This window comes from Dendrobates tinctorius, unplaced genomic scaffold (genome assembly GCF_039654945.1).
Source record: "Dendrobates tinctorius isolate UK_male_01 unplaced genomic scaffold, ASM3965494v1 ptg000070l, whole genome shotgun sequence".
Lineage (NCBI taxonomy): Eukaryota > Metazoa > Chordata > Amphibia > Anura > Dendrobatidae > Dendrobates > Dendrobates tinctorius.
In genome coordinates this window covers 87,311,190-87,333,662 of record NW_027361738.1, presented here as the reverse complement: position 1 = coordinate 87,333,662, position 22,473 = coordinate 87,311,190, and the positions used below count along the sequence as shown (strand labels likewise).

The 22,473-nt window shown below is 47.6% G+C and overlaps 1 protein-coding gene across 2 annotated transcripts; it reads right to left on the bottom strand.

Moving 5' to 3' along the window:
• Positions 1–246: 246 nt before the first annotated feature.
• On the bottom strand, positions 247–21,648 carry MIOS (meiosis regulator for oocyte development). Of its 2 annotated transcripts, none has more exons than XM_073582094.1 (11): positions 21,526–21,648; positions 17,600–18,922; positions 16,698–16,796; positions 6,958–7,215; positions 6,603–6,772; positions 6,348–6,413; positions 5,542–5,700; positions 3,042–3,194; positions 2,587–2,791; positions 1,988–2,117; positions 247–794 (listed from the first exon to the last, which is right to left on the bottom strand). In XM_073582094.1, exons 2-11 carry the CDS (start codon positions 18,900–18,902, stop codon positions 698–700), a joined length of 2,640 nt encoding a protein of 879 aa, XP_073438195.1. In that variant the 5' UTR covers positions 18,903–18,922; positions 21,526–21,648; the 3' UTR covers positions 247–697. The 2 variants fall into 2 exon arrangements, with proteins under 2 accessions (XP_073438195.1, XP_073438196.1); XM_073582095.1 differs by lacking the exon at positions 21,526–21,648 and adding an exon at positions 21,247–21,362.
• Between the last annotated feature and the right edge of the window lie 825 nt (positions 21,649–22,473).

The window sequence follows — 22,473 nt, the reverse complement described above, 5'->3', positions numbered from 1 at the left end:
GGATGTAACTCCGGATCAGTAATGTAATGTATGCACACAGTGACTGCACCAGCAGAATAGTGAGTGCAGCTCTGGGGTAGAATACAGGATGTAACTCCGGATCAGTAATGTAATGTATGTACACAGTGACTGCACCAGCAGAATAGTGAGTGCAGCTCTGGGGAATACAGGAGGTAACTCGGGGTCAGTAACGTATGTACATAGTGATTGAACCAGCAGAATAATGAGTGCAACACTGGAAAGAAATATTTACAGAAATTAACTTTATATGTAAACTATGAGTGTCTGGTGAGGGACAATCGCTTTAGAAACAGGTGGCAATGCAGATAAAGGAGGGAAACTGAACACGTCCAGTTGATTTCATAATAACTGGGGGCAGAACAGTCTGATCCGCACGCTCTAGCGCTCCGGTCTATCACTTTACATAAAGTTGTGAACAATCTAGAAATCAAAAACTTTCCTTTAAAATGTACGAGTTTTTCCTCTTATAAATCCCTTTCTGGAGAGAAGTGTTCAGTCCATGAAACAAGCGTCGTTCTGTAGATCACAGTCTGTCCGTACACAGATCCTCCGTGACTATAACACCGTGTAACCCGTCAGTAGCACACGGGACACAGAGCGTCTCCGGCTGCAACTCGCGTACGTCTCTGACGCTCAGCCAGATCGTATATGGTCGTGTCCTAGACAAGGATCGGATTTACGGCTGGGCAGTCTCGGCAGGAATCAGGTTGCCTGTTGTATCGAGCTGCATGCACTTACAGGAGCAGGCGGACACCGGGCACTCTGTGTGATCTCTGCAAAACAGGGACAAGGGCAATTAGTGAAGAAAATGGCTTCAGACAGTGCCATCCCTCTATGAAGACCCTGCAACTGGCAGAAGACGCTCTATGGGGTTCACCCATCTTCCTTAGTTACATAGCGCCAACTACGGATGATAAATCCTACTGTCAATCACTGACAGCGCCATTTCACACACGTCAGCCAGAAGGTGGCAAGTCCCTCCCATTGGAGCCCTCGTCACATGATCACAGGGCGCCGATGGGTGGTGGTCTGCAGAAGACCCCCATTCCTGTCATTGTTAATCTGTGAACACCAACTCATAGGATATTGCGATTTCTGCTATACATAACATGGCTGAAGCTCTCCACGTATAGCACAAGTGATAAGACCATAGCTGCTTCAAGTTCTTTAAAGAGGAATATTGAAGTCAGTGAAAGGTGTTTTTTTTACACACATATATATATATGTATATATATATATTTTATATATACATACATACACACACACACACACACACACACACCCCACAACCTTCGCACCATTGGAAATGAAATATAAAAACATTAGTAATAGCTGCGTTCAGAAGTGTTGGATCAAAATATATAAACAATCCGATTGGTAAATGGCGCAAAGAGAAAAAAAGAAAAAAAAAGTCAAAATGCCGGAATTGAGTTTTTTTTTGGCCACCGCAACAATGCAATAAAAGGAACTCAAAACATCTTATCAATTCCAAAATGGTATCAATAGAAAACGGCAGCACAGGGTGCAAAGGGGAGTCCTCAAAACAAACAACCAAAAAAAAAAAAAAAAAACCCACCAAACACTTGTTTGGCATCTGTATATTTGTACTGACCTGGAGCATCATAACTGCAGGTCAGTTTTAGCATTTACTGAATATAGTAATTAAAAATCCCAAAAAACAATTGTGGAATTGCACTTTGTTTTTGCAATTTCGCAGCACTTGGAATTTTTTTTCCAGTACGCTATATGGCAAAACAAAATCAATTGAGTCATTCAAAAGTGCATCTCATCCCACAAAAAAAAAAAAAAACACCTCATTAAAGAATAACCGGATTGATATTCCTGCAGTGCGGAATGAGCAGGGGGAGAAAAAGCGGGCCTGGATGCCCTCTCACAGAAGGCACCACGTTCCCTTAGGAATTGGTTAACCTTTTTTTTTTTTTTTTTACCCTACTCCATTCCTTACCTGAACCAGCTCATCATATGCCCGGCATGACCACCGTGTCGACAGTTGTGACACCATGTGAACCAATTGTTGAATTGGGCCACCTTCTTCTCCTTGCTGAGGTCAACCTTCTCATCAGACTTTGAAGCCCCTGTGGAGAAACAGCTCAGATGTTGAGAAAGGAAAGTCGTATCGACACAGTGCATGGCTACATTCAGCAGTTTTGCCGAGGCAGATGGAAGAGTCACTGAAAGGAGCGATTGCCTGCAGCGGTGATACCACTGCAGCCAAAATACTGATGCCCGCACAGTGGCAGGGAACCGGCGCTGGACCAAGGAAGGCGAGTACTTGCTTTCTGTGCTGTTATAGTTATTTTCTTGAGAGTGGACATCCCCTTTAAGGGATGCGGTCACATATTACTTCAGCATGCTATTCTTCAAGGTGTCTGGTAATGTAAGCCTCGAACAGTAAACGATACCAGAAAGAATCCCTCTGTTCTTGGATTTTTAATAAGAGGTCAATTGCAAAGATTTTACAAAAAACACTTTGTGAAATTTTACTGATTTAAGAAGATGGGAAACTCCAGCTAGAAAATGTCTGCGTTAATCTGCGGAGATTACCTGGACAGCTAGAGACGGGATTTCCCATGTTGATGAGGCAGAGAGCGCAGCGTGGAAGGGGCTTCCGGCAGCCGGGGCAGCTGGTGAACTTTGACTTTGTCGGTGACCCGCTGACTCCATACTGGCTGAATCCTCGGCCCTGGTGCGGTACGGAGGAGCAGCTATATGAGATGGATTTTCCGCAGAAATTACAGCTTACAAACACCTGCAAAAAAAAAAAAAAATAAAAAAAATTACATTTTACACCCCAGGAAAAAAAATAAATAAAAAAAATTGCAGGCAATATTAGTTTGTTGCAATGTATCAGCGCAGGTAAATGTATCAGTTCTATATCGGGACCCCAGATTTACAATCAGGCTTTATTCCTGGCGGCTCTAGCACGTCTGCAGACGATGTGCTCACGTGATCGGGTCTGTGATATCAACAAGATACGACCAGCAGGACAAGGAACCGACCTGCGCCAGAGGCTTGGAGCTGGGGTCCAGTTTACTGCGGTGGATGTCGAACTCCGCTCTTTTATGCCAAAACCTCCAAGCGTCCAGCAAGTTCCTATAATTTTCTATCCAGTACTGGACTCGTTCGTCCTTCAGCACATCTGATGGGGATCCCTATGGACCAAGGGAAAAGCAATAGGTATGGTTAGAAAAGCAAGACAGGAACATCCTCTATAACATCGCTGCTGCAATTGCACGCCATCTCATTACATGTATTCCCTGCTTGTTCAGGGTCTGCACAGCGCTCGCCTGGTTTTAAGGCGGTCTTCACAATACCGCACAATGTGCCGTTAGATACTCGTTATACATCAGGCCCATTTTACAAAAGGAGCATGCTAACTGTACGGCGTAAATGTTGGATAGATGAAAGCAGGTCTGTTGATTTCTACATGAGGTCCAAAAATTGTCAGACGAACATGCATGCCACCTCTTCTAGATAGATGTCAATACCTGCATCAGTCGGATATTTCTGATACATCTTATCAATTCTCCATATTTGTCCGACGTGGGACAACGCATTAAATCAGAACTCTGCGCTAGGCAGGAGTGACATCTATGACCGGCAGGGATATCAACGTCATGATATTTTTATATCTTCCTGCAACATGCCACACTGATGTTACAGAACAAAGTAATAATGTATTTGACATTTTTTTTTTCAAAAATGTATATATAAATAAAATTGTACCTAAAATTATATATACATACATCATCTTTTACACTTACTGCGGGCCGTTTTTGCAGCCTCAACAGATTTCTATGGGGACGCAAAATGGGCCAGCAAAAATTGAACGGTGCGCCGTACGGCCGTGATAAAAGATCAAGCACGGCCTACATTGAAAATCACAGTCACTTCTGGTTTTGTGGAACGCCGTTTTTTTTTTTCCAATACCATTTCCATAGTATTGGAAAAATGAAAACCGGCAACCTGCAAGCATAAACAGGCCACAAAAAATGCGGTAAGTGTAATAAAATGTTACAAAAAAAGTAGAAATATTTTTGAGCTGTGAAATTAGAGAGATGCAAACGTATCACAAGTAACATATGACCTGCATTGAAGGCTGTGGAGGTAAAATCCTGCGCGACTTGCAACGGTGTGCGAAAAACCGACAGGCTCAGATTCTACGAGATGTTTGTGTCGCAGTTGTATTAGGCAACGGGTGATACAATGAGCCGGCCGCCAAGCGTTCAATGCAATACTACATGAGCTTCATGACACGTAACATACGGTACTAAGGTTAGGGTTATAAACTACGGTGTCATCTAAAGATAACCCCATACGCTGTTGTCTGTGACAACCATAAAAAAGTTATTTATATTATTTACATTTTATTTATAACTTTTTTTTAATGGTTGTGTTATGCTCACATACTAGTGATGAGTGAACATGCTTGGATTAGGTGTTATCGGTGTTATCAATTGGTTAGCATGCTTTTGTGCTAACAGATTGACTTCGGCGTGCTCCTCAAAAAATATGTTCCCGTAGCGGTTCAACAGCTATAACACATGAATGCATGGGACTGCCTGTTTGTTAGCCCATCCCTGCAATTGTTGCATCTGTCGAATAGCCGTGAGACATGCAGCCGCAGGGACTCGAACATATTTTTTGAGCACCTGAGCATGCTCAGATAACACCTTATCCAATCAAGTTCGCTAATCACAGATACATACCTTTTGTCACAGGTTGAATGGCACGTAGCCCTTGCCTCATTAAGATTTTGCGTGTAAAAGGTCTGTGATTTGACATCTTATTGTAAGGCTAACGCCGCTCAGTGACGTGTCACCATGAGCAATACTGGGACAAGTTACAAAACTAAAAACATTTTTTTTTGCAACTTGATATTTGCTACTAGACATGAGCAGATCAATGCAACAGCATCCAGGTCAGCAGTAACTTGGAAGATAGACATGTATCCCTCGATTCTCTTACCTTCCGGAGTCCCCGGTGCAGCATTTGATTGGTCAAGTGTAGTGTGACGTGACACACAGATGACGTCATGTCGGCGCTGGGACACTAAAAGGTCAAAATCCGCACCTGGGACACTAAAAAAAATAAGAGATTCAAGGGTCTCCTGTCCAGCCACCAGGTATCACTGACCTAAACACTGGACTGGAGTCCTGAGAATCGATCCGCTCATCTCTATTTGATACTAGTTTTTAGCTGCAATTTTACCAGTAAAAACAAACACAATCAGCTCAAACACAAATTGCGTACAACTTTAATCATATGGCAATGTGACCCTTATATTGAGCAAATTTGCCCAAACAGATTTTCGGGAGATTCGTTCACTACATTGTCTTAAATTGTGTGTTGATGCAGACGCTGTCCAACAGGTGTGTCAGGACGATCGGTCCCAATTGTCATGTACCGACACTGCGTTAATCCCAGATGCTGGACCGCTGTTACCAATCTTAAATAACGTGTGCAGGATTAAGTGTAGGACTCCATGGTCTGTCTTACCTGCAGCATGCAGTAACTCGCAGTCTGGACGTCGCCTGTTCTATCCACGTAGCTTTCAATCAGGTCCACCCCGTCCTTCGTCAGTCCGGTCAGGACGATGCCCTCGAGGTTCCCCACATCCTTCATGTCCTGGGTCAGCTTGTCGATGTATTTAATTAACTGCAACATCCAAAGTGCCATATAAAAAAAAAAAAAAAAAATGCACAGCACCAAAGAAAGCACTCTACAGCAAGATCAAAGTCCTTTGGCGCAGCATAGAGCTTCCACTGATGTGATAGATGGGGGAATGTGTTGTCAGATTGAATCAGTATGCCATAAGTGCTTCTAAGGCTGGTTTCACACTTGCGTTTTTTTTGCGCTGTATTTTAGCGCTAAAAAACGCATGCGTTTTTTTCCCTATATTTTGCATGTGCGCATACACATGCGTTTGTATGCGTTTTTACGCACATGCGCTTTTTTGTGGTGTGCGTTCGGGCGCACAAAATGCATCCTGTTGCATTTTTTGGGAGTTAGGGTTAGTTTGGTTAGGGTTAGTAAAGTCATGGTTTGGGTTAGTGTGAGGGGCCAACTAATGTTGGGAAAAAACACAAACGCGGTAAAAACGCACTAAAAACGCATACAAACGCTGCGTTTTTTTTCATGCATGCTCAAAAATGCTTGAAAAAAACGCAGCATTTGTATGCGTTTTTATGCGGGAAAAACGCGCTGCAAAACAAAGCAAGTGTGAAAGTAGCCCAATACTGGTAGTATGGAAGTAATCGCTGGTTCATCCTCGGCCAGCATTGGTCGCCACCTTGATGTCTCACCTGAGCGTCATTTAGGAACAAGCAGGCGAAGGCCACCCGATCCCTCACCGCCATAGTGCAATCAAACTGAAATAATGTAGAAATCAGGACAAGCGTTAGCACATACAACAGACATTACTAATAGCCCCTCGTCTTAGACTGAACCCCACCAAGGCCCCGTTCACATCACATCCAAGTGCACTAATCCTAACCAAGGCTCATGGAAAAACAGGGAGATAAACCCTAAAGGCGCGGGGTCATCGTGGCCCGACTCACCAGAACGGTGTCGTAGCAGCCTGGGTCGCTGGTGAGGAAGGCGAACATGACGGCAAGGTAAGAGTTACTCAGCTGATTTCGGAGGGAGCTGCACATCTCTCTCCAGAGAGAATTTTTCTCGTCTGTATATCCGGACAGCGCCATTGCTACGACATTCAAATTCAGATCTCCTGCAAAAAAATATATATATATATATATATATATATATATATATATATATATATATATATATATATATATATATATATATATATATATATATATATATGTGTGTCATTACCAAGGCAGGTGTCTACATAGTAGATAAAGGAAAAAAACAATACAAGGGAGTCGATAGGATGAGAGCCCCCCTGACCTTTCCCGGTGGAAGCCCCCTTATTCAGGATCTGGATAGCACGACGGATATCCAGGTTAAACAACGCAATGGCCGCTGCTCTCTCCCATTCTCCTTCCTGTTCCAACGAGGTCAGGAGCGGTCCGATATCGGCGTTTGATCCTTTCTTTCTCCAGCCGCAAAGCTGCAGCGCCAAACTGCGCTCCTCGCTGACGAAATGGACCACGTCCGCCTGCCGGTCAGAGCCGCTCCAGCTGCAACGGACGTTCTCTGTCGTTCCTACGATGGGATACATAATAATATCACCACTACGCCTCTGTGTATAAAGCATTATCGGTGCGTCATGACACGTTCTGCTACTTTCCAACTTATTTTAGGTTTCAAATTCTGGCAATTTGCAAGATCTCTGTTTGCTGTCTGTGACTGGGAACATTCTTGTACATACCTAATAATTCCTAAAGCTAAATCACAACCTGGTGCGGAAGCTGAGCTGCCTAGATCGGAAATCACAAGGGGAAAGCTCCATAAACGCGCTAAACCGCAATAATCTTGTGGAGACACAGCATTGTATCTTAATTAACCATACTACTATTTTTAGCAAGTCAAGAAGAATAGACTTATCTATATGTTGACTTTTGAATGTATGTGTTGTCAAGAAAAACAGGATTTTTAGGCTACTCACTGTAAAATCTGTTTCTCGGAGCCTTCATTGGTGGACACAGGAACCATGGGTGTATGTTGCTGCCACTAAGAGATTGACACTATGCACAAAAAAAGGTTAAATCCTCCTCTGCAGTGCACACCCCACCGACTGGCACCAGGATATTCAGTTAGTGAGAAAGCAGTAGGATAAGAAAATGAAAACACACAAACTCAAACAATACAGTAAACAGCTGTTAAACTTGGGAGGGTGCGGTGTCCCCCAATGAAGGCTCCGAGAAACAGATATCACGGTGAGTAGCCTAAAAATCATGTTTTCTCTATCACTTCATTGGGGGACACAGGAAACCATAGGACGTCCCAAAGCAGTACCCAAGGGGAGGGAACAGCAGAAAACTCCATTCAGGTCGGAGAACTCACTGCTGCTGCCTGAAAGGTCTTTCTACCTAAGCTGGCGTCTGCCGAAGCGTAGGCATGGACGCTGAAAATTTTTTCGAACCTGTGGTTGGAGGACCAAATATCGCTCTGCAGAGCGAAGGTCCTATGAGCACCGGCAGGAGGTGCACACTGCCCAGGTAGAGTTTGCCTTAAACCCAGGAGAAGGCGCACTGCCCTGACGCGGTAAGTGTCCACATGCCATCCGGATCCGGCACGCAATCGTTGAGCTTGAGGACCTCTTATACGCACGAGTCCGTGTTCTGAAACGGAAGGGGGGGGGGGCCTTAGCCAGATAGACGCATGTCGCTCAGACCAGGAAACCTGATGAGAGCGCTACGGAGGAGGAGTCCGAGCTGGATGAAAGGGAATCAAGGGAGATGGGTAGAGGCCTAATGAGAGTGTTCGCGAGGTACGGGAAGAGCACTGAACCTGTGATCCGCAGAATGTGCACAAACTTACTGTTACAGCCTTTGCGAAGACTCGCCCATCGCAAAATGCAGGAAACTCTGATACCCTGAAGAAATAAGGACATAGATCCTATTTGCACACGCTGCAGATTCACCAGCGGATTTTTCCGTGTGGATCCGCAGGTAAAGTGACCTGCGGTTTTCCTGCGGATTTGCCAGCGGTTTTCCCCTGCAGTTTGACACCTGGACAATGGAACAGGTGGCAAACTGCTGCGGAATCCGCAGAAAGAATTGACATGCTGCGGATTTAAAACCGCAGCTTTTCCGCAGGAAAAAATCCGCAGCATGTGCACTGCGGATTGTAAATCCCATAGACTTACATTGTACTGTACACTGTCTGCGGAACTGCTGCGCATCCGCAGCGTGTGCACAGACCCTAAAGGCTTCCATGGAACAACAAAACACCTGCGGTTCCCAGGAAGCAATTACTGAACAAAGAGTCCATCCTGAGGACAAAGACGGGCTCCTTCGTTCAGTAATCTTGGATCCATGACGAGTCACGCGGAGGAAAATCTACCAGGACTGGTCCTGGAGGATCTACCCCTCGCGTCATGGAAACGCCCGGAGAAGGATTTAAAGGTAATTTTTTTCCTATCCTGGCGAGTTCGTGGCTTCTTTTGGTGGGACAACTCCGTTGAAGGGAAAGGTTGGAAATACCGAAGCTGACGTGATAAAGGAGAACGTCGAGGCTTGGCCTGAGGAACTAGTGAGCTCGTCCCTCCAGAGGCCTCCTTAATAAATTGGTCCAACTTGGAGCCAAACAGACGGGAGCCCTGGAAAGGCAAGCTGATAAGGAACTTCTTTGAGGACAAGTCCGCCTGCCATGCTTTAAGTCAGATGGTCCTTCGGATGGCCACCATATTGCTGGACGCCCGAGCAGCACATGCAGCAGAGTCCAGGGAGGCGGATACTATGTACCTCCCTGCACGAGCAATTTGGTCAGTGAGGTCGGCCAATTCCTCTGGTCGGGCTCCAGAAAGAATGCCCTGTCGGAGCTGATTAGCCCATACCGTTATCGACTTTGCCACCAAGGCGGAGGCAAAGGCAGGGAGCAATGAAGAGCCGGCTGCTTCAAAGGCTGACTTTGCAAAGGACTCTATGAACCTGTCATTGGGGTCCTTGAGAGATGCTCCATCCGAAAGAGGGAGGACTGTAATGGTGGATAGTCTGGAAACCGGAGGGTCCACAGTTGGAGAAGTGGTCCAGTTAGCAGTGAGCTCAGGAGAAAAGGGATATAGGGTCCTGAGGCGCTTCCCTCTGTGAAAGAGGCTGGTCGGGGTTTCCCATTCCTTGGAAATTACCTCCTCAAATTCTCTATGTGATGCAAAGACCTTACGAGCTGGTCTCGATGGTCTAAACGAAACCGCGTGTTGTGCGGGTTCCGTAGCTGGATCGTCAATGTTAAATGTCTGATTGACAGCCACAATGAGGCTCTGGACCAGGTCTGTCCTACTAGAGGCCCGGTGAGAGTCCGGGGCTGAGCGATCTTTGGACAGTATATCCGAAAGGGTCATGGCAGACTCCAGGGAAGGGGACCGGGAAAAAGAGATCCGTCCGCAGAGGTCAGGGGGTGAGAGGGAGGAAGGGCTAGAATGACAATGCCGCTTACATCTATCACGACCCCTGAAGGCGGGCACAGCCGGAGACTCCCGCCTTCCGCTAGTCACGGCGGAGCGAGGAAGGGAAAGTCTGATAAGGGACACCATGGGCAAGGCGAGGTCTGCGACCGACTGCGTCAGAGCGGCAGCCCACCCTGGGATAGAGGCAGCGCTCTCACCGGGGGCGCTGCAGTGCTGACAGAGGGGAGACCACCGGCCTGAAGGGAGATTACAGGAGGGGCAAACACAGTGTCTGACGAGAGCAGAGGCAGAAGAGGAGGAAGGAGAGGAGGAAGGAGGGCAAGAGCGCGCCCCTCTGGGGTCAGACATGATGAGGAGCAGAAACACGGACTGGTGCCAGACAGGGGACAAGAAGGAGAGTGCAGAGGAGAGTGTCAGCCTGCAGAGCGGAGGAGCAGGGCCTGAGGGCTGCCGGCTTACTGTGGAGATGAGAGGCCCCCGCAGAGATGCCACCTGCCGGGACCACACGGAAGAGGACGAGGAGGGCTCAGGGAGAAAGCGCGGGCAGGAGAGAAGAGGGGGCGTTACCGCAAAGCCCGAGCATTGAGGCCGAAAGTGGGCGGAGCTAGCCGCCAAGAACAAGAGGAGACAGACAGCGCTGCGCTAGTGCTGGGCAGTCTCCACTCTCCTCAGTCCTCGCTCCGGTCTCTCCTGTACAGTGAGGCCTCATTATTCACCTGTAGAAACACACACTTGAGTGCTGTGCTTATACTTCATAAAGAGAAAGGCATGACACACACACAAACCTTCCACAGCCCCTCCGCCCTTTCTTGGAAGAACTCCACTTCTGCACCATGCTCTCACCAATCACACACATCCAACAGGGCCCACCAGCCTCCCCCTGGGCCCTGTAGGACGCGGCCCCCCAGTCCCCACCAGCCTCCCCCAGGGCCCTGTAGGACGCGGGCCCCCAGTCCCCACCAGCCTCCCCCAGGGCCCTGTAGGACACGGGCCCCCAGTCCCCACCAGCCTCCCCCTGGGCCCTGTAGGACGCGGGCCCCCAGTCCCCACCAGCCTCCCCCTGGGCCCTGTAGGACGCGGGCCCCCAGTCCCCACCAGCCTCCCCCTGGGCCCTGTAGGACGCGGGCCCCCAGTCCCCACCAGCCTCCCCCTGGGCCCTGTAGGACGCGGGCCCCCAGTCCCCACCAGCCTCCCCCTGGGCCCTGTAGGACGCGGGCCCCCAGTCCCCACCAGCCTCCCCCTGGGCCCTGTAGGACGCGGGCCCCCAGTCCCCACCAGCCTCCCCCTGGGCCCTGTAGGACGCAGGCCCCCAGTCCCCACCAGCCTCCCCCTGGGCCCTGTAGGACGCAGGCCCCCAGTCCCCACCCGCCTCCCCCTGGGCCCTGTAGGACGCGGGCCCCCAGTCCCCACCAGCCTCCCCCTGGGCCCTGTAGGACGCAGGCCCCCAGTCCCCACCAGCCTCCCCCTGGGCCCTGTTCGACGCGGCCCCCAGTCCCCACCAGCCTCCCCCTGGGCCCTGTTGGACACAGGCCCCCAGTCCCCACCAGCCTCCCCCTGGGCCCTGTTGGACACAGGCCCCCAGTCCCCACCAGCCTCCCCCTGGGCCCTGTTGGACACAGGCCCCCAGTCCCCACTAGGGGGCCCCGAACACGCTGGTAGCCCGGTCCGCGCTCAGGCTCCCCTCTCTTTGTTTCTCTCTCAACAGGCCCCTGTACATTTTTTTTTCAGTGCTTTGCCCAATGCATAACACTGTGGTGTTTTAAAGATACACCACAGTGTTGTTAATGCATCTGGCAATTGTAAATGGGCACTGGTCTTCCCCCATCAGCCAGAGTTTAAAGGTATACAGTGCCCATCTACAATTGCCAGACGCATTAACAACACTAGTGTATCTTTAAAACACCACAGTGTTGTTACGCATTGGGCAAAGCCTTGGGGAAAAAAAAAAAAAAAAAAAAAAAAAAAAAAATGTACAGGGACTCGATGATAGGAGAAGCAAAGAGAGGGGGGCCCCGAGCACTGACCGGGCTGCCAGTGTGTTTGGGGCCCCCCTTTTTGCTTCTAATCACCGGGCCCCATACAGCAGTAAGGGCAGTAATGCCCTGATGGCGGCCCTGACTGTGCACACACACTGTACATACATTGTACACACACGGATTTGAATAGGGGGAGAATGTTCAGTAGCTATTTTGTGGGAAAACGCATGCGAATTACGCATGAGTTCTACCTGCGGCGGGGAGATGCGGAAATGCTGCAGACAATTCTGTATTACTATGCAGCCGCACGCTCCGGTCCTGAGTGCCGGCGGCAGCTCCGGGTGTTGATGAGAGACTAGTGCGAGTTTCTCGCATCACACTCACAAGTCTGACCCCCGCCTAAGGAAACAATTGAGTGTGCATGCTTACTCAATATCCACCCACTGCCTGGACAAGATCAACGGTGACCACGTCATCCAATGGAGTACTGTGTCCTAAAGAGTTATCGTTTTCTAGGTTTGTGGGGATATGCCGGAGCCAGAATCAGTAAGTAGCAAGGGGTTGTATACATGGCATTGTGATCAGTCATAGCTAGCTATCAATAAAGCATAGTACTACCTATTGCTGGTGCACTACCTACATAAACCATACTAAAACATGAATATAATAAAGTAGCATAATAGGCCGACATTAACACTTTTACACAGTAATAAAATAGCTAAAGAGGGAGTATCTCCACTGTAACATGATAAAAGAGAACCCATGTAACCCAACAAAGTACATGAAAGTCCTAAACAGTTCAAAGCATAACAGTTGGTGTGGCAGATACAATGTCATCTGTCTTATAAACCTACTATACACCATCAAGACAGAACAGTTGGCTCCAAGGTTTGACCAGTCCATCAGAATGCCAAGAACTGTCCTCTGCCCCAGTCCCAAGGATTACCGAGGCTAGTCTGGGAAGAGTGCGCACGTGCACAGCAGCAGCGGGTCACAAGCAGAGCCGCCGCTTCAGTGACTCACTGACAGTACCTCCCTCTCCTCACTCCTCTCTTCCTGCTTCTGCAGCCCGTCATCTCACCGCAGACCGCACCATTGACAGCCGGCCGGACAGTGTATGCTAACAGGTGAGGAAGGGGGCCCGTATGACCGTCATATCACATACGTGCAGCAGAGCGGGCCCCCCCTGCTTCTCCTGTTAGCAGAAATACTGCTGCCGGCTGTCATTCACAACATTGCTTTGTATGTCCGTCGGGGGCCCCCCTCCCGCTCTGGGCCCCGATGCAGTTGCAGCGGTTGAACAGGCGGCATGCCCGCCCATGCTCCCTGTATTGTTCCTGTCCTGAATCCGCCTCAGTCCTGACTAAAGCTAGGTTCACATTAGCATTTGAATCTGCAGCGTATCATCCACATGCGCAAACACATGCAAAAACGCATTCATACGCAGTGTTTTTTTATCTGCATCATCTTACGCATGACGGCAAAAAAACCCAAAAAAACTGTGTATGCCTTTGCATGCATTTGCGCTGTTTATGTGCATGCGTTAGATATGACACCAGACAAAAAATGGGTGTGTCTCATGGGATTTCTATTTACTTTTCGAAGAACGCATGCGTTCCCATAGACAGTAATGCGGTTATTTTTACGCACTCATCCGCATGCCTTCGCATATTTGACACATCAAAAAAATTCAACATGTTGCGTTCACCGAGCACCGTGCAATGACGCATGCATACGCAAAAGCATGCAAACACATGACCCTGCGTACACCACGTTAAATATATGTACACATGATGCATGCGGAGCAAATGCTGCGCGCACAAACGCAAATGTGAAAGCAGCCTAATACTATGAGAAGATACTCCTCCTACACATACCATATATGTATATGCCATGGATGAAGCCAGTATATCTTTATTTGGGACTCAAGGTAACTCACGTGCCTTTATTTACAGTACACCTCTACTTCTCCTCCCAGATGAGTCACAGTCGTGCTTCAATAAGGGTACGACATCACTAGACAGCGCCGCCCGGGAAACCCTGCGCACCCGAGGTGAATGGGGCTGAGCTAACCACTGGAAACAGCAGGAGAGGGCGTGGCGGGCGGGAAAAAAAGCCCGCCCGAACATGTAGAGAAGGGGGCGGAGCTAACCACTGGAAACAGCAGGAGAGGGCGTGCTATTGACGGGCGGGAAAAAAAGCCCGCCCGAACATGTAGAGAAGGGGGCGGAGCTAACGGCTGAAGTTAGGCCGCGCTGAAAGCCGGGGCCTAAATTTATAACTGAGGCCCTGGAGACAGGAGAGGGCGGTGTGAAGGCCCGGACTGCCTGTCAGGTAACCCAGAACGCATGGGGAAACAGGCCCCCTATAGATCAAAAACCACCTATATCTAAAAAGATGGCCCCTGTAATAAGAGACTCTGAATAAAAGATAGGGGAAAAGGAAGCCCCCTCTAACTACAAACCCTCTAACAATAAACTAGAGGGAAAGGGGGGGAAACGCATGCATCTTCTGTCATCTTCCTCCATCTTTACATTATCTTCATCCTTCTGTTCTTTATCTTCTTCTTGTCCAGATTTTCTCCCCTGATGCCTCTGGGCTCCTGACAGAGAGAAGAAATGGAGATGCACCTCTCCATCCAGACTTACATCGGACGTCCGAGCCTCTTGGGAACGTGGGACGACCATGCCTCCTGAAACAGACAGGCTCTGGTGGGCAAGTGGGTAGCAGACAGGGGCCAGGACCGAATCCGGATCACCTAAACACGCTTCTGTGTTAGGGGTTGGGGTCCTGCCAGCTAGACATATGAGGATAGGGGGTAGCAGTACACGCCGTACTCAGTCTCTGCGTGGGAGTACAGTAGTGACTGCTCACACTGTATCCCTACAGAGGTAACGGGGAAGATCCATGTGAAAAGAAACGACGCAAACTGAGGCAGATATGGGTCTAATGAAAGATGCGTGTCCCCCTCCTACTGACACTAAGCTAAACTGAATATCCTACTGCCAGTCGGTGGGGTGTACACTGCGGATGAGGAGAGAACTTTTTTTTCTGCATAGTGTCAGCCTCCTAGTGGCAGCAGCATACAGCCATGGTTCCTGTGTCCCCCAATGAAGCGATAGAGAAACAGACTTGTTTGTGTAAGCTGGTAAAATTGACATTTCATATAACAGATTGTACTCTTATCCTTGTTGACTATTGATATTTACTGATATGCTGCATTGTGTAAGCCAGATAGTTTGGTGACTTCAAAATGAGAGGAGGAAAAACTGCAAATAGATGATATAATCAAGTAATGCTACTTGAGGTCATCTCTATTCTTACCCTTTATGTAAATACTGAATGAAGGACACTTGTTAAGTATAAAAATAGGTTATATGCCTATGTGTAGAGAGAGATAGAGAGAGGGATTCTGTCAAGACATCCAAACATCCAGGGGATCCTACAGGACTGCTGCTAATACATTATGGCTCCATCACAAGGGACACGGATCTATCATTCTACAGGAAACAACCTAGGGGACCTCAGCCCCGTATGGAATATTACAGATCTGCTCCATTGACCATCACTGAACCATGGATGTTTGGAGAAAGCCAGGATTGGGACACACCAATCGTCTGGCTCCATGGAGATGTTCAGAGAAGCCACGTTGTGACCCTCAGGTCAACTGCCCTTGTACCTCTATGGACTGTCATCTTCCTAAGCTTGTTACCTCTTCTCTGTGTGCGTGCCACAGGTGAGGTAATCGGCCCAGGAGGATGAAGCCAGGTTGTGACCCTCCGGTCAACTGGCCCTTGTATCTGAATGGACCGTCCTCTTCCTATGCTTATAAATACCTCCTCTCTGTGCGTGCCACAGGTGGGGTAGTCGACCCTGGAAGCTCTGAAGTAACAACTACCATTATCCAGGTGAGTCAGCGGACGGTGAGACTCTAATATGCACCATCTTATCGTATTGTGATGGGACTGTTCTACGTGTTACCTGCCTGTTTTGTGATTCAATAAATTATTGCCACACTGTTTTACCCTCACCCTGTGTTGTCTGAGTAGCATTACGCCCACGTTAAAATGAGAGCGGGAGTTCAGAGGGACAATCCCTGGTCCACGCGGTTTCGGCTAGTGGACCGGGGCGCCTGCCGATCCCCCGTGTCTCCACAGGTACACTCGGAGATTACTGCTCTGAAGCATTTCAAGTGGTAAAATCAGCCAAGGTGCATCTGAGGATTACCAAAGGCGTCTTTACTTCTCGCTTGTGAAACGTGAGCATGGCAGCCAATTACAAAAACCAACACATCACTACAGCAAGTGAATAACTGCAGCGGTCAGACAGGATGAAGCAGAGTCAGACATGGGCAGATTAGGAAAGTATGAATTCTTTGACACAACTCTACACTATGTCCGGACTACCCCTTCTTTAAGATGGGTCAGCAATGTACGATTGGTGGGGGTCCAACCTCAGACCCCCCCCTAATGGATCAGCAGGGGGAGTGGTGCCTTTAGTAAAGAACCAAGCGTACACAAAACGTCACCCCTGCTGATCCTACATTGATGACCGATCTCAATGGTAAATCCCTCTGACCTTAAAGTGGAGATTTTGTACAAAGCAGAATCGTTCTGACATCAGCAACGTCATGTTCTTACCCAGTGACGACTTCACGATCGCCTTGATCCCGGCATAAACCAGTGATCCCTTGTTGTTTGTAGCTTTCTGGTCTATATCCTCAGCGTACTGTTTCATAAGTATATAATATGTATAGGAAAACAGCACAGCATCAGGTGGATGGAGGAAACATGGCGGTAGTAGTGATCTGCAATCAGCGATGAAACGGATATAACTCCAAAATCCTCCCCTAAAACCCTTCCAATTTATTTCTATGTGAAAATGCACTTTGCTGTTCATACGAGGAGTCTGAGCTTTTTATTTCCCTCCTAAAGTCAGAATCTTTTTGCCAAGTTTTCAGAGTAGAAATTGAGTAAAAATATATAGTTTGAGATTTGGAGAGGTTTCTGCTTCAAAAAACTCTGTGCATGCACCCTTGGAAATTAAAAAAAAAAGTGAGAGTCACTTTTTTTTTTTAAGTAGGTCCAGAAGGAAACATCTCCAAACTAGGTAACGTCCAAGCAAAAAGGCAGGGGAAAAAAAAAAAAAAAAAACTTCCAAAAACTCAATGTCTAAAAGCAGATGTTACTTGAAAAACTTGGTTTGTGAAAATCTCAAAGAACAGCGCGCGCTAGAACTACATGGTGAGCTGAAGAATAGAACGTTTCCGCGAGATTCGTCTGACGTTGCCTTCAAGGGGTACTTGGACTTCGGTCAATTCGGCATCAGGAGGAAAGCGGGGTCAGTGGCGAGAGGGCTACAGATATCTGACCACGCATGTGTAGGAGTGGACGATATAGATGTGACATCACTGTCTCCCGACACGAAAGTGACCAAAGCCGGATTACCCCTTTAAAGACTGATGACGGCTAGACTAGACATCACCGAACCGAACCCCAAAACAGATCTCGCTCGGACCCCGCTTGACAACTTTGAAGGATATAGTGCAAAGTGTACCAGAGAGACTTGAGCTGAGGGTCTTCATTCCCCGCTAGCAGATGGTTCCTCCAGACCTGCTCCGTGTCCAGGCCGTAGCGTGATAAAGCCCTGAGCCTCATCTTGGTGGCAATGTCCCTGTCTAGAGAACGGTCCTTTCCTTCCTCCGTACATTCGTAGAGCTGCCGGCTGCACGCCCACATCAGCGACGTGGTCGGGCTCCAGGCCAGAGAAATGCGCTCGAACACTGTGAAGTCAGACATGGTCCTGTTGGGGGTCACCACCACCATCCGATTCTGGCTTGTGGGATGCCACGCGAAAGAGGCGATGTAGTTATCGCACGGCTGGACGCTCCTCTCGATGATAGTGGGCTCCGTTTCGTCCCCAATGGGCGTAGGGGTGTGCTGCATATCGTACAGCCTGATAATATTACTGTCCCGGGTTAAAGTGGCGAGTAACCCCGTCCTCGTCGGGCACCAGGCTACTTTGCTCAGTGGTTTCGGCTGCTCGGTAAGGGTCAGGACTGGCTTTTCAAATTTTCTAAGGTCCCAGATGGCCACCTGTCCTTCGAAAAAAGAGGCCACCCTGTCGTGGAAGTGCGGGTCCACGGTCACCCCTTGCACCGCTTTGGTGTTTACGAATATTTTCTGGTTGGTGTTTCGCAGGTCGAATATGGCAAGGTTACGGTGCATACCGGCCAGGAGCAACTTCTGGTCCCTGGGAAGCCAGGAGAGGGACAGACAGGCGTCATTCTGGCCCAGTTCATACAGGGGCTTTGTTACCACCAAGCTCGTCTCGTTGTCACCGGTGGAAAGGCGAACCTTCTCTATGGGAACGGTGACATCGGGGGTGTACTTACTACTGATATCCCAGATCAAAACAGAAAAGTCGGCTCTGTGTTTGTCCAAGCCGGCCGCCAGCCAGTTACTGTCCAGGGGATTCCAGGCCAGGGTGTTGCACTGTCTGGCGTGTTTAGGGACAAACTCCTTTCCGATCAGATGTCGGCATTTAGATTTGTGGTCCTGGCCCAGGCTGGTGAGAACCACCCTGCCGTTAGCCTGGCCAACGGCCAAGAGGCATTCGGGGTCGTATTTCGGATACCAAGCCACACATTTCATATAGGGGGTATCGGAGTTTATGGCCAGGAGTGTGGCGGTGGTCTCTTCTGAGAGTCGTAACGATCCGGCCTTGAGCTCAGAATTGGCGTTGGCTCTGGACTCGATGTGATAGAGGATGAGCTCTGAGTCGCACACCACAAACCTGTCCATGTGGTGAGGGGCCCACAGGATGTCTGGCTTGGACCCACTCATTTCTTACAACTTTGTAAACTCTAAAGAAAATAAAAAGGAAAAACATACATTGTCAGAGGAGAAAGAAGCTAACAGCAGAATAGTGAGTGAAGCTCTGGGGTATAATACAGGATGTAACTCAGGATCAGTAATGTAATGTATGTACACAGTGACTGCACCAGCAGAATAGTGAGTGCAGCTCTGGAGTATAATACAGGATGTAACTCAGGATCAGTAATGTAATGTATGCACACAGTGACTGCACCAGCAGAATAGTGAGCGCAGCTCTAGAGTATAATACAGGATGTAACTCAGGATCAGTAATGTAACGTATGTACACAGTGACTGCACCAGCAGAATAGTGAGTGCAGCTCTGGGGTATAATACAGGATGTAACTCAGGATCAGTAATGTATGTACACAGTGACTGCACCAGCAGAATAGTGAGTGCAGCTCTGAAGTATAATACAGGATGTAACTCAGGATCAGTAATGTAATGTATGTACACAGTGACTGCACCAGCAGAATAGTGAGTGCAGCTCTGGAGTATAATACAGGATGTAACTCAGGATCAGTAATGTATGTACACAGTGACTGCACCAGCAGAATAGTGAGTGCAGCTCTGAAGTATAATACAGGATGTAACTCAGGATCAGTAATGTAATGTATGTACACAGTGACTGCACCAGCAGAATAGTGAGTGCAGCTCTGGGGTATAATACAGGATGTAACTCAGGATCAGTAATGTAATGTATGTACACAGTGACTGCACCAGCAGAATAGTGAGTGCAGCTCTGGAGTATAATACAGGAGGTAACTCAGGATCAGTAATGTAATGTATGTACACAGTGACTGCACCAGCAGAATAGTGACTGCAGCTCTGGAGTATAATACAGGAGGTAACTCAGGATCAGTAATGTAATGTATGTACACAGTGACTGCACCAGCAGAATAGTGAGTGCAGCTCTGGAGTATAATACAGGAGGTAACTCAGGATCAGTAATGTAATGTATGTACACAGTGACTGCACCAGCAGAATAGTGATTGCAGCTCTGGAGTATAATACAGGAGGTAACTCAGGATCAGTAATGTAATGTATGTACACAGTGACTGCACCAGCAGAATAGTGAGTGCAGCTCTGGAGTATAATACAGGAGGTAACTCAGGATCAGTAATGTAATGTATGTACACAGTGACTGCACCAGCAGAATAGTGAGTGCAGCTCTGGGGTATTATACAGGAGGTAACTCAGGATCAGTAATGTAATGTATGTACACAGTGACTGCACCAGCAGAATAGTGAGTGCAGCTCTGGAGTATAATACAGGAGGTAACTCAGGATCAGTAATGTAATGTATGTACACAGTGACTGCACCAGCAGAATAGTGAGTGCAGCTCTGGAGTATAATACAGGAGGTAACTCAGGATCAGTAATGTAATGTATGTACACAGTGACTGCACCAGCAGAATAGTGAGTGCAGCTCTGGGGTATAATACAGGAGGTAACTCAGGATCAGTAATGTAATGTATGTACACAGTGACTGCACCAGCAGAATAGTGAGTGCAGCTCTGGAGTATAATACAGGATGTAACTCAGGATCAGTAATGTAATGTATGTACACAGTGACTGCACCAGCAGAATAGTGAGTGCAGCTCTGGAGTATAATACAGGATGTAACTCAGGATCAGTAATGTAATGTATGTACACAGTGACTGCACCAGCAGAATAGTGAGTGCAGCTCTGGAGTATAATACAGGATGTAGCTCAGGATCAGTAATGTAATGTATGTACACAGTGACTGCACCAGCAGAATAGTGAGTGCAGCTCTGGAGTATAATACAGGAGGTAACTCAGGATCAGTAATGTAATGTATGTACACAGTGACTGCACCAGCAGAATAGTGAGTGCAGCTCTGGGGTATAATACAGGAGGTAACTCAGGATCAGTAATGTAATGTATGTACACAGTGACTGCACCAGCAGAATAGTGAGTGCAGCTCTGGAGTATAATACAGGATGTAACTCAGGATCAGTAATGTAATGTATGTACACAGTGACTGCACCAGCAGAATAGTGAGTGCAGCTCTGGAGTATAATACAGGATGTAACTCAGGATCAGTAATGTAATGTATGTACACAGTGACTGCACCAGCAGAATAGTGAGTGCAGCTCTGGAGTATAATACAGGATGTAGCTCAGGATCAGTAATGTAATGTATGTACACAGTGACTGCACCAGCAGAATAGTGAGTGCAGCTCTGGAGTATAATACAGGATGTAACTCAGGATCAGTAATGTAATGTATGTACACAGTGACTTGCACCAGCAGAATAGTGAGTGCAGCTCTGGGGTATAATACAGGATGTACCTCAGTAATATATGCACACAGTACACACATGAATAAGGCCCTCAGGAGCACTGTCTAGTTTCCCAGGTGGAGGAATAGCTTGCTGCATGGCTGTATACGGCTGGAGTGATACATCCTCTCTGCCGCAGAGACCACATTGGCCACACATGTAGTAAGCAGAGGACCCTGCAGATGTGACACAGCCATTACGCAAGCTACGTTGAAACTACAATTCCCAGCATGCACTGCAGCCCGTGTATGCAGGGAGTTACCAGCTGCCGACAGAGCGCCTTGTGTTACCTTCCACAGGCTGCCGGTCAGTGCTCCGCCGTCCCAGGAGTTGCAGTGTGTCAGTGTTGCCGGCTACACAGGAGGAGACCGCCCGGCAATTGACCCAACTACGGGGACGTATGACGTTATCACGTCGCACAAGTCCGGCTATTCTAGAGGCGTGGCTATGCAAATTAGGGAGTATAAACGCTGATAGTTATCGCTTTTATTACAGTATATTCCACTCACCTCATATAGAAATTTCTGGTTATTATTATACCTTGTGGGTTTATCCAATATTTACTCAGTATAGGCTTTGTTGCCCACAGCAGCCAATCAGATTACATCTTTCTTTCCGCATGTAGGAGAATTATTGCTTACAGCAACCTATCAGGTACCAGCTTTCATTTTCAATCCTAAAAGCTGCAATATGATTGGTTGTCAGAATCAGCGCTGTCTGTGAAAGATTAAACTGTAATTTAGTTGCTATTGGCAACGCAATCAAGGCCCGCTCCTACATCGGCACGCCGCCGCCATTTTTGTTTTTTTTTCTCTCTGTTTTATTACTTAGTAATAAAATCCTTTAAAAATGTAATTTGTGTAAACTTATTCTGAGACCAATAACTTTTGACATTTTCCTTTTTTTTTATGAGGGCTTAATAATTTTATCGAGCTGCAGTTTTTGCTTCATTTGGGGTCACATGTAGCTTTCTATCGCTTTTCTTCTATTTTTATTTATTTGGGGGTGACGTGATTAGTGATGGGCAAATTATTCCAATTCCTCACTGTTTTCCTGAATATATAAGAATGGCGCTGACTCAATTTGCATGAACCCAGCAACGTCACTTTTCTCTTTTTTTGTCTTGTGATATTAGTTACAGATTTATTTATTTTTTTTTACACGATATTCCTTAAAAAAAATGGCGGACGAGATCCAAAAATTCTGTGCAAAATTACAAATTATCCTTATTTTTGTCT

Coding starts and splice junctions, on each gene's coding strand:
- MIOS (XM_073582094.1), bottom strand. CDS start 18,902: ATGAGTGGGTCCAAGCCAGACATCCTGTGGGCCCCTCACCACATGGAC. Junction 16,797..17,599: donor TCTCTGGTACACTTTGCACT/ATATCCTTCAAA, acceptor CATATTATATAC/TTATGAAACAGTACGCTGAG. Junction 7,216..16,697: donor GATCGTGAAGTCGTCACTGG/GTAAGAACATGA, acceptor ATCCCATCGTAG/GAACGACAGAGAACGTCCGT.